This window comes from Heterodontus francisci, chromosome 24, assembly GCF_036365525.1.
Source record: "Heterodontus francisci isolate sHetFra1 chromosome 24, sHetFra1.hap1, whole genome shotgun sequence".
In the NCBI taxonomy this organism is placed as follows: domain Eukaryota; kingdom Metazoa; phylum Chordata; class Chondrichthyes; order Heterodontiformes; family Heterodontidae; genus Heterodontus; species Heterodontus francisci.
In genome coordinates, this window is record NC_090394.1 from 56,665,121 (window position 1) to 56,677,734 (window position 12,614).

Below are 12,614 nucleotides of genomic sequence, written 5' to 3' on the forward strand. Positions count from 1 at the left end.
TCCGAAACAAGCAAACTCTAATTTTAAGATTAATCTCTCTTGTCCTGGGTTCCCCTAACAGAGGAAATAGTTTTTCTTTATGTATCCTGTCAAATAACTTTATCATTTTAAATGGATCCATTAGATCAACCCTCAACCTTCTAAACTCGGGGAAATGCAAACCATGTTTATGCCACCTGGCCTCATAATTTAACCCTTTAAGCCCTGGTATCATTCTGCTGAATCTACGCTATATCCCTTTCAAGGCAAATATATCCTTCCTGAAGTTCAGTGCCTAAAACTGAATATAGTACTCCAGATCAAGTCTGGCCAAGGCTCTGTACAACAAAATAACTTTCTCACTTTTGAATTCCAACCTCCTTGTAATAAAGGCTAACATTACATTAGTATTTTTGATTGCTTTTTCTACATTTGCGCAAGCATTTAGTGACTTGTGAAGATGGACATTTAGGAGATCCTGCTCCCAGTTACTCCCCAGTAAGAAAACATTCCAATTTGTGTTTCTCAGATCTTTATATTTCACCACATGGAATTTGATCTAGTTTTTTTCCGTTCAATTAGACAACCTATATTCTTTTGTAACTTCCTGCTCCCATCCACACAACGTATTGTGCCTCTTAACTTAGTGTATTCTGAAAACTTGGACATAAAATTCCCTATTCTGTCATTCCAAGTCACTAAAATATATGGTGAAAACTGAGGCCCTAGTACAGTCACTGGGATACACCACTTGTCACATCCTGCATTCAGAGTGCATTCACTTTATCCCTACGCTTTATCTCCTACCTCCAAATCAATTACTGACCCATGTCACAAAGTTACCTCCAATTTCATGCATTTTTATTTTTGCTAGTGAAGGGATTAGGAAGAAATAACATGTGAATTAGAAAGGCAGCTCAGCAGCATGTACTCAAGTCAGGATGAGAAAAAGACAAGCAAGCTGCTAAGGCAGAGGGCAAGGTTAGGGAGTGAGTGTTGGAAACCGGGATGTGGTCTAGGCTGCACAATCAGCAAGTAGTGGAAGGGCACACAACAATGCCTGGTTATTGTGAAACAAGGAGATAGGGAACTAAGACCAGAGACATCTGCTGAGCACTGGTAAGAATAAAACTGTGTAATCATAAGGCTACGTGACAAAGAATGTATAGAAGCTTGCAGCTTTCAGTGTAAAATTAGAGTGCTAGCTCGGACTGCCCGAGATAGTCTCTCCCGGTGTATGCTTGAATAAATGATCGAAACCTGTTCCTGAGTCTCCTCGTGTGGTGATTGAGTTGTCCCACAACAATCTGGCGTAGTCGCCAAGATAGTTGCACTGGACCATCGGAGTGGCGCTGCAAGCGGGTGAGTATATTTATTTACGACCCATAGTTACGGCAGTAAGCCTACCTGAGCGAAGGTCCGGTCAAGTACCCAAAGAATTGAAAGAAGGACTCAGGACAGGAGGTGGCAGGTAAGGAGGCGGAACTGTGCTAGCGGGATGGTGAAGCCAAAGCCATGCGAAGAGGTCAGACCCCTTATAGTTTCGACGATAAGCCGCGCTGATCATGAAACTAAAGACTGCGTAGGGCGGTGTTAAATAGCAAGCTAAGGAGTGAAAACAAAGCCGCGCTGGTCAGGGAACCGTGCAGGGTGACGCAAACAAAGTGAGAACAGAAAGTAAAATGGGAGAGAGGAAGAATCTCAAGTTCGCGAGACTGGCCAAACAAGCATCTTGGGAGGGAAAACCCATTGGGGAGTGTGGAGACCTTAAAGGACCCACTTGTGATCCAAAGGCACTTAAATGAGAATAAATAAAAAGGATAATAAGTCATGTTGTCTTAAGATGTTAAACGGGTCTTCAAGCAGAATACAAGGAAGTTATAGAGTTCAGTCAAGATAAGATAGGCCAGAAGAATTTAAAGATAGAGAAGGCAAAAAACTTTCTGGCTTACAGTACTCAGATAAAGAGGTTGAGCTACTGTTAGAGATTTGGAGCTGTGCCACAAGTGTACGACCGCTTTGTTACAGCAGCAGCATTTCTCTAAACTGAACGCTGGTGCAGCCATGATTGATGCTCAGGAAAATAAAAGTCTGTTGAAACAACAGGAGGAGGAGAATGAATGCTTCAGAAAAAGTTTGGAATTGCAAAGAAAATTGGGGAGACAACGGGCAATTTTGTCTGCAGTAACCGTGGGAGGCATTGTCTCGGTCTTCTACGAGGATGGTGTTAGAATGTAGATTGGGGAAGCTCGAGTGGGAAAGTGATTGTTATCAGAATGAGGAAAGAGAAGATGTTTTTAGTGAAATTTCAAGTGAGTAAAAACAAGTTACTGTGTCTTTGTTCGAGTCTGCATGAATCTTGGAAGCTGCCATTTGTCTGCGTAGCTGTGTGCTGTGGAGCTTACAGTCGTTAACTCTTTGTTGTCTGGCTTTAATGTTGAAAGCATGAGTTAGTTACTTGTTCCATTTTTACATGTGTATATTTTTGGGGGAACCTTAAATACATGTCTTATTGACTGTTTTTAAGTAGCAAATGTCAGAAATCAGATATTGTTTTAAGGGACAGAAGGATAAACAAAGGAGATTTGGGAAAGATTCTGTCTGTTTAAAGTTTGTGTAAGAAGCTGATGTTGAATCTTTTGTTGTAAGAATGTTAAATAACTTTTCCTTTAGTTTTTGGTTTTATTACACTCATTTGAAAAGGCTCCTGAAGAAAGAACAAGAAAAATGACATGATTTACCTTTTCTTTTTTTAAAAAAAGCATGTGCTATTCTGTTCTGTGTGCAGTTAATAGGTATTATAAGTTAATAAGTCTGAATTAAGTTTATACTATTAAGGTTAACTAACCTGTTAAGTTGAGAAAACTAGAATTTCATTTGTAGCCACAATGAATTCCAAGTATATTACTTCAAGTTTTGAGGGAGGCTTTAATTCCAGATTTCTCACTCATATAACATTGGCAGTTTTGAATTTTAAATTTTAATTGCCGTGAATTGGAATTTGGAATCTTCTTGGTTGTATCATAAAAATCCTTGGATTAGAAACCTCTTAGAAAAGATGCTAAAAGTTTGGAAACAATTGGAGTTTAATAAACCCTTTTTGCATTGCTCAGGGTAAAATTTATATAATTGGACAAATTAACCCATTGAGCTTTGGGGCAGAGCCACAAAGGATTCTCTGTTTTTTTAAGCAGGTTCCAAGGCCACATGAGAAGTGATGCCACAGCAAAAGATCCAGCAGCTTTAAGAATTTAAGAACGTAACGGCAGACAACAAAGGTCACAGCATAGTCACAATTTGGATTAAAGGCTTTGCCTTTTTAAAAACTTGTATTTGCTATCTATGAGACAAAGTGCTTGAGAAGGAGAGATAGTTCTAAGCACTTCTCTCTTTAATGTAAAAAAAAATGCAATACCACCAAGCCTGGGCATGAAAAATTGGAATCGATAAACAAAATTAAATTGATATGAGCGGTTATTTAAAGCACTCAAAGGGGAATTTATTTAACATTTAAGGGGATAATCAAATTTTTAGAAAACTGAAAAAAAACAATCTAGGTGGTTCCTAAGCATAAAAAAGCAAAGTTTCTTTTGGGTAAATATTAAATGGAACATTAATAAAACCTGTCACCCCCAGCAACACTGTTATTTGAATTTGGAATAATTTGAGATGTTGAAAATCCAGTGTAATTTAGCAAGTTACTTTTAAGAAATTAAAATGTCATCTAAGCGAGAGAAAAAAAATAACCAAAATATGGTAGCACCTGGAATCAAATGGGAATGTTTGATTTCTGTTTTAAAGATATGATGAATGTTGGACTGTAAAGTTTTTTTTCAGGGCTCAAAATGAAATAGAATTATAATTAATGGGAATTGGCAATTAGATCTGGCTGATGCAAGAGCTATTAAAGGAATTCTGGGGATAAACAATGGTGAAATTAGAATTCAAATTGTTAAATTAATATAGTATAGAATTTCCAAGAAGCCTAGAACTTTCCAGTGAAAGTCAGGAAAGTGTAGATAAGACTGGTAATTTGATAGTTCTCTCGGAGATATTTGTATCCTTGCCTATGAGTTTTTTAAGAGAACTACATTGGAAAGTCTGGCCACTACCTGAGACATCGGGACCATGCGGGGTGGGGGGGAAGGGGGTGGTAGGTGGCAGGATAAACAAAGATCTCAGGCAGACACCACCAGCCCCCCCCCCCCCCCCCCCCCCCGACCTTTTTATTTTTTGATAAGATCACCTGAGAGTCCAGAATGTGTGGCATGATATTGGGATACCGGTGTAAGTGTGCAGATTAACATGCAAAATGTGTGGCAAAATGCACTGAAGAACGGGTCTCAAACATGTTTACCTACTTGACAAATAGCATGGCATGGAATGGTGAGTGTGACCAGTAGAGTGAGACAATATTTTACATTATCAAGGCATTGACAATAATCAGGATAAATCAAACACATTGGTAATGATCGGAGGGAGTAAAATTAAAGTTCAGAAAGACAGTTGAAGGGCTAGGAAAATAATATTTAGTAGGAACTATCCACAAGATGGATACAGGCGAAGAAGAGAGCTGGAGATCTTTTAAGTCCATGCATGATGGAAGTATTGTGATATTGTAATGAGTGTAATATGATGCTTTTGTGATTGGGCCAATAATCCTTGGATGTTGCCACCACGATTAGACAGGTTATTTATGAACCCTTAATACAGGGCCGACCGATACAGATGGTATAGTCAATTGCCTTTGCGACCCTAAACTCAATACCTGGCTAGTATCTATGAGTGGCAGAGAGCAGATGGGATTGTATGCATCACTGTTAGATTCATTGGCCATCTTGGGCTAGGCCAAGAGCCAAAAGGGGGGACTGAAAGGGTTAAGAAGAAATAACATGTGAATTAGAAAGGCAACTCAGCAGAATGTACTCAAGTCAGGATGAGAAAAAGACAAACAAGGTGTTAGGGCAGAGGGCAAGGCTAGGGAGTGAGTATTGGAAACCGGGATGTGGTCTAGGCTGCACAATCAGCAAGTTGTGGAAGGTCACACAACAATGCCTGGTTATTGTGAAACAAGGAGATAGGGAACTAAGACCAGAGACATCTGCTGAGCACTGGTAAGAATAAAACTGTGTAATCATAAGGCTACGTGACAAAGAATGTATAGAAGCTTGCAGCTTTGAGTGTAAAATTAGAGTGCTAGCTCGGACTGCCCAAGATAGTCTCCCTGCGTACGCTTGAATAAACGATCGAAACCTGTTCCTGAGTCTCCTCATCTGGTGATTGAGTTGTCCCACAACACTAGTAATCACTTGTGTGGAACCATGTCAAATGACTTCTGGAAGTCTATGTATAAATATCCAATGATACTCCCCCTATATATCATGCTAATGACCTACTTAACAATTCAGTTAGCTTTGTAAGCCATGACCTACCCTTAACAGATTCTACTTGATCACCTGATACTTGTTCAGTCACTACCATTGTGGAAGTGGACACAAAGTGGTCATTCAATAAGTCTGCTTTTTCCTTATTGTTTGTTATAGTCTTGCCTGCATCCATCTTTGAAGGGCCCATATTCTCCTTTACCACTCTTTCTTAAGATATTTATGAAAATGTTTGCTAATAGCTTTGGCATTCCTTGGAAGTATTTTTTCATATTCCTTTTTACACCTCATTACTTTCTCTTTATTGCTTTTCATAGTTCTTGCAGTCCACCACCAGATTTCCACTTTTTCCTACCTTTGTGTAAAGCTTTTCTTTTGGCTCGATACTGAATCTTATCTGACTTGTTGACTAACTTGTTGCCTTTTTGAGCCAATATAAGCAACTCCTGCAGCAAGCTTCACAGCTTGTTAATGAGCTTCCATTATATCAAAATAATAAGATATTGATAATATTGTAAGGCATTTCAGTACAAAGCTGAAATATATTGCCTTAGAACAGATCATTACTTGTAAAACATAAACAATTTATGATGTAAAAACAAGAAATGTTGGAAATACTCAGCAGGTCTGGCAGCATCTGTGGAGAGAGAAGCAGAGTTAACGTTTCGGGTCATTGACCCGAAACGTTAACTCTGCTTCTCTCTCCACAGATGCTGCCAGACCTGCTGAGTATTTCCAACATTTCTTGTTTTTATTTCAGATTTCCAGAATCTGCTGTATTTTGCTTTTATAAACAATTTATGTGCTGTTTCAGCCATGAAGTGCTTTGGTTCGGGCTATATTTTTCATTGCATAAAAAAGACCTCTGTATGGTTATAGACTTTTGGACCATTTGTATTGCTGCTGTCATAAAATGAGTATTGAACTGAATTGGACCCGGTGTTAGCCAGGCTAAAGGAAAATCCAGGTTTCTACATTTCACCGCAACACAGTAGTGAATATGAATGCAGTGGCTATTGTCAGATACCTATTAGCGCAGTAGAAAGTCTGACACCAAAACTGAAGCTGCCATACAACTGATAACTCCAAGTTGTTTATATGGCAAACTGTTTGTTTGATAATGGAGCAAAGTGCCTTTAGCTTATATGTACTGCGCCCCCCCCCCCAACCCCCATAAAGACAAAATGTTGCTATAGAACACTCCCCGTTACATATCCAAGGCTACAAATCACCATTATAGATTATTGCTAAACTTTATACCTGAAAGGACAATTAAAGTGAACAAGCTAATTCTGACATGGCTAAGCCAGAATGTCTTCATTGATTTTTAAAAATTCTTTCATGGGATAAGATTGTCGCTGACCAGGTCAGCATTTATTGTCTATCCCTAATTGCCCTTGAGAAGGTGGTGAGCCGCCTTCTTGAACTGCTGCAGTCCATTTTGTGTAAGCACACCCACAGTCCTATTAGGAAGGGAGTTCCAGGTTTTTTGACCCAGTGACAGCGAAGGAACGGCAATATAGTTCCGAGTCAGGATGGTGTGTGGCTTGGAGCAGAACTTGCAAGTGGTGTTCCCATGCTGCCCATGTCCCTCTAGGTGGCAAAGGTCAAGGGTTTAGAAGGTGCCACTAAGGAGGCATGGTGTGTTGCTGCAGAGCATCTTGTAGATGGTACACACTGCAGCCACTGTGTGCCGATGGTGGAGGGATCTATTACATGCACTGTGATCAAGAAATTAATAGGGCAAAATAACAGTTTCTACAGGATCGGTTATCATCTCGACACCAGACCTAGTACCTCCAGAAATGCATTCAATGCTAGACTCATTGTATCAATGCATCCTAATTTTACTTGAATGGGTATAACAATCATCAGGGTTTTTACATTCACATAATGTGTTCTCAAGAAAGCACTTATAGAACTCAACTGTGGAACCTGCCAATAACCACAGTGTTCTTTTGGATGAATGGAGAAATTTGTGTCTTGCTGGAAACTAGCGTGAAACAGGTGTTGTACCTGGAGCATGCTTCTGCAAACCTCAGCTCGTGGCTCACTGGAAATTGGGTCTCTTTGCTCCTCGTCATAAAACCAGGAAGTTGCCATCACCAAGTTGGCATTCTGATGTAGCTTGCCGGTTGAAGGCCTTGACCTTCAATTTCAAGCCAGCCTACAGATAAATTCTGAGAGTGAGGCAGGGGTAGGAGAGGGGAAATGGGAGCCGATCTCCATGAGTGGGGGACAAGCCTGGGCAGCCAGCTGCCTGCAGTATTTACATGGAGCCAGCATCCACAGCCAAATCAGGAGAGACGGTCAGTAGCTGCTGGATTTCTGCCCGTCACCTGCTCCCCACTCACCCACCCTGTTTCTGTTAACTCTTCACTATCCACATTGCACAAACTCATTCGCAACACTTACCTAAGTGTCTCCAAGTATCTTATCTGTACTGGAATTTAACAGAATTGTGTGTAGTGGTGGTTGATGTTCCGTTTCTAGCACATAGTGAGGCTCCTTGCTCTGTAAAGAGAAATATGAGACATAAATTAGAAATAAATAAACACATCCATTTGGGCATTACTTATAAGCACAATCAGTATATAAAGATGTTCTTATTTAATATATGATGCAAATCATACAATATATGATTAATATGTTGTGCTCCTGGTTGTCTGATCAGGACAAATAATTCTACAATTTATGTTCATAGTCAGTGAAACGTTTCTCCTGGTAGGGATCAACACCTATCCTACTCTCTACCATCAAAATGTTAGAGCTGTACAGATTAAGACAGGTTGATCTGGCCCATGGGAACTCTTTCCTATGACATCATGGCATCACTTGCGCTATATCCTTTAAGAATATTTCTCTATGATTTCATTGCTTTTTTTTCCATTTATCTATACCAGTCGCAGCTTTCCTTCATCTACATATCTGTGCTGATACTTCTCAGTAATAATTTTTCCTTACACTGATGCCCTTCTGCATATTTCTCTAGGTCCAGATAATAACCTATATGCCTTATACAGCACTGAGTTCACAAGATCTGTGATTTATTGCCAAGCTTGCTTTGTCTTGAAAATTTTTGTGGTGCTGTGCTGGATCAAAAAGGGCATCCTGTTTCACGCTTACACAATTGAGGACCTGGAAGACCTGTTCTGTGCAAGTAGTTATCAGTTTCCTGTAGAGTTATTAAGCAGAAGTATTACACGCTCTATAACTGGATCTCTGCAATCCCCCAATTTTGGCCCCAATTTCCATTGCCTCACCATTGGCAGTCATGCCATCAGCTGCACCTCTCTCTCCCCCTTTAAGGCACTAATTGAAGCTGACCTCTTACTTACTAATAGCTCTTTGTGTGGCTAGGTGTCAAATTCTATTTGATTATGCTCCTGTGAAGTGCCTTGGGACATTTTGCTATGTTAAAGGTACTATATAACTGCAAGTACTTGTTGGGTTGACACACTTGGTTATACTTGTTATGCACCTTTTTCCCTGCTGTAAAAGTATTGTTGAATCAATTTTGCTGTTGTGCCGTGATTTGGCTAGCTTTTCATCATTCCTACTCATGAAATCTTATTGTACAAAATCATTGGTTTCAGACTCATGCTTGCATGCCATTTTGTCAGCAGGTTGTTAAAATCTGAGGAAAAGTGTCTTTAACTTTTTCCAAAAATAAAATATGATCCTTTGTCTAGGTCAGTGTGAACTTCCTGTGACACCATAGTAAAATGATTAAAAGCTTCATTGCAACATATCCACTTTGACTTCTTACAATTTGAAAACAACAAAAAGCACAAGGCTTGTTATATTTGTCTATTTAGTAAGACCTACAACTGTTCTGAGTTTCAGACATATCAGTGTTGTCATTAGTAGAAGGCAGGGCCCTCAACTTGATGCTGGAGCTGTCAAACTCTCCAAATGCTGATATTCTTCAAATGTTCTCTGTCAACCTTGTGAGCTGAAGGCTGTATGTGCACCTTTTGGGAAATTGTTATTGACTATAAAATGAAGTCCTGTACACAGCAGCAATCAGCCAGTTAAGAATATTTTAATGGCTGGCTGTTTCAGATCAGCAGCCACAAATAAAAATGCCTGGCAATCTGGCTGAAAGGATGTAGACTGGTGTTGTTTAAATGTATCTAAGAGCAAAGATCTAACTTCAGATACTGGGTCTCAGCCCTACAAAGGAAGTTATGTGTATTCTTTAGAATATTTTAATAGGAAACATTACTAAGCAATGGAGAGAGGGAATATATATATAATATATAACATAATATTTCTGTATGAAATGGCCTGTCCATTGAAACTCACCAGGAGTTATTTTGGTCAAAGGGTGAAAACAGGTGCTAAATGGATGCAGTGCAATAAGTCTAGCCTGTTTGAAAGTTTGGATTTAGCACACAATTTTGGCCCTAATTTCTGATTATCATAACTTGAATTTGCCTAGAGGTGCAAAGCCAGAAATCTGCAGGTTTAACACTCGTGCTGATTAGATACAATTTTCGTGGGGTAGTATATGTGGGCTTCTTGCACCCAGTTCCACTGAAGGTGTAGAGTGCGCTGTTGCAGGATGGCTTAGGGACTGAGGGAGAGGACACGCATGTTCTCAGATGTGGCACTGGAGGTCCTGGTGCAGGAGGTACAGATGAGGAAGGATGTGCTGTACCTGTTAGGGAGGGGAGGGGGGCGTGGGCGGGGTAGAAGGATGCCACTTCGCCCTCCAGTCCCTCTCTGCAGCTGGTAGTCCTTTGTCTGGTCTCATGTCTTGGTCCAATCCTTATCCACACCAAGAAGTCCAGCAGGATGTCGATGACCAAGCACTCCTTTACTCCTAGTGACTCCTATAAGGTGTCTAATAAGGTAGAGTAGCATAGCACTTACTCTTTTTAGGGGCAGTCCTCAGAGAATTTGAGTAAATGTTGCTAAAGTATTGGTGAAGTATTGCTGAAAACGGAGACGTTTCGTCGAAGCTTTTTGTTTTGCACTCATCAGGACAAATCGCATGAATACCAATACAAGGGAAAGCAACTAATTTATACTATATGAGAAGAGAGTGCTGATTGGTTGGCAAGTGGACTCTGATTGGTAGAGGTGTTGCCATCGAGAATGCATCAGTTTATGGTGACTGGCCGTTAACTGCCAAGCTTTGTTTGAAATTTAAACCAGGGAGCTTGACTCGATTGGTCAAGGCATTGCCCTGAGGAAAGACCCAGCGAATGGCTGTCACTTATTTTGTTTCGCTGAAACAGATGCAATGTGTATATATATTCTTTCTGACTGCAAAGAACAGCGCCCTGTGTAGTAATATATGTAGCTTCCAGTATGCGCAAATGCTGGAGGAAATTTCTGTTCATTCAATTCTGGATATCGGACAAGGTATCGGTGAGCAGTGAGGGATTTAGTGGTATTGCTGGGAACCAAGCTGTAAAGTATTAAACAATTCTTAATGTACTTTAAGATAAGGCCATAGTAAAAAGATAACTAAGGGCCATAATGTGGAATGTTTTCTTTTAACATTGCAATATTTAGGAAAAGCAAGAAAGTAAAATATAATGTAAAGATCTGAAAAATACTCATCTGCCAAGTGAATTTGCTGTTGGAATGATTAAATGTACCAAAGCAATAACCTTTTTGTGGAATATATCTTGTATATTATGAAACACTTTCTTATACAGTAAACACCAGGCTTTAACTGAAATGATCTCCCTCGATATCATTTTATCCTGTACTTGATAGGCATTTCAGTCATTATTTACTTCTGGAACATTAATTTGGCAATTGTGATTGCTTGGGAATCTTTATTTTGTTGACTCTTAATGGGCCCAGCATGACTGAAATCTAAACAACTGAGAGTTTGATGCCTGTAGGGTATATTTTAATTTATGATTTTCTGCTTCCTTTGTTTTCAGGTTGCAGAGATGCATGGTGAACTCATAGAATTCAATGAGAGACTACACAGATCACTGATGGCCAAGGAAGCCCTTATCTCACAGATGAGGCAGGAACTCATTGATTTACGAGGGCCAGTAAGTAGCTAGCTGCTGACTGCTCAGAAATAGTGGATAATTGTGGACGGCAGGCTTCAAGCCAAGGATTGTCTATATGTGTAAAAATCTCAGACATATTAACAGAAAAATCTGTATTTTAATAAAGTGTACAATTATGAAGCAGGTAAAGTATGTCAAGAGAAAGAATGCCAAAATATATTAAAAGTTCCATTTGAGAACTGTGACAAAAGAAAACTAGTGGTTTGCCGTTTACAGAGATTCGGAAAGAAATAGATCAAATCTCGCCGCTGAGAACCTTTGCAGCACTTGGATAAGGGATCTCTAAGAAGTGAGAAGAAAGAGCAGTCTTATGGGGTGTTTAATGATTTCACAATCAAATGGAGGCAGTTGGTCTATGAAGGCATTTTAAAAAAAGAAAGAGAAACTACCAACAAGAAAACGCATGATGGAGCAAGCAAAATAAATGGATTATCATTTAATGTAAGGAGCAAGTTTGATCAAATTACAGAGAAACTCAGCACTAATATGATTTGTATCCCGATGGTTTAATGTAAAATTAATTCAAGAAAAGTGATGGGCAACATAACTGAATCCATTACTAGCCACATGAAACTTTTTTGATAAAAAAGAAGAGTAACAAAAGTGAGCGTGGGCCCTCCAAAAGTGAGTCTGGGGAATTAATAATGGGAAAGAAGGAAATGGTGGAAGCGTCGAATAGATATTTTGTGTCTGTCTTCATTATAGAAAACCACAAATAATATCCCAGAAATACTTGTAAATCAAGAGGTGAAAAGGAGGGAGGAACTTAAAACAATTATAATCACCAGGGAAAGGGTACTGAGGAAAGTATTATAACTAAAGGCTGACAAGTCCCCAGGACCTGATGGACTTCATCCTAGGATCTTAAAAAAAAGAGGCTGCAGCGATAGTAGATGCATTGGTTGTAATTTTCCAAAATTCCCTAGATTCTGGAAAGGTCCCATTAGATTGGAAAATAGCGAATGTAACTCTATTCAAGCAAGCAGGAGACAGAAAGCAGGAAACTACAGACAAGTTAGCCTACTTTCTGTCATAGGGAAAATGCTAGAATCGCTTATTAAGGCCATAGTAAGGCACTGACAAACTCTTGAGGCTGAGTCCACATGGTTTTGTGAAAGGGAAATCATGTTTGACTAACTTATTAGAGTTCTTTGAGGAATCAACAAGCAACATAGATAAAGGGGAAACTGTACATGTGGTGCACTTT

The 12,614-nt window shown here is 39.5% G+C and overlaps 1 protein-coding gene across 5 annotated transcripts in view; it reads left to right on the forward strand.

Moving 5' to 3' along the window:
• Positions 1-12,614, forward strand: part of snx29 (sorting nexin 29) — a 659,344-nt gene that overhangs the window by 425,937 nt on the left and 220,793 nt on the right. For all 5 annotated transcript variants that reach the window (XM_068056248.1, XM_068056249.1, XM_068056250.1 and 2 more), the window contains one exon: positions 11,270-11,386. In XM_068056248.1, coding sequence (XP_067912349.1) covers positions 11,270-11,386 — 117 coding nt within the window. The remainder of the gene's footprint in view (positions 1-11,269; positions 11,387-12,614) is intronic.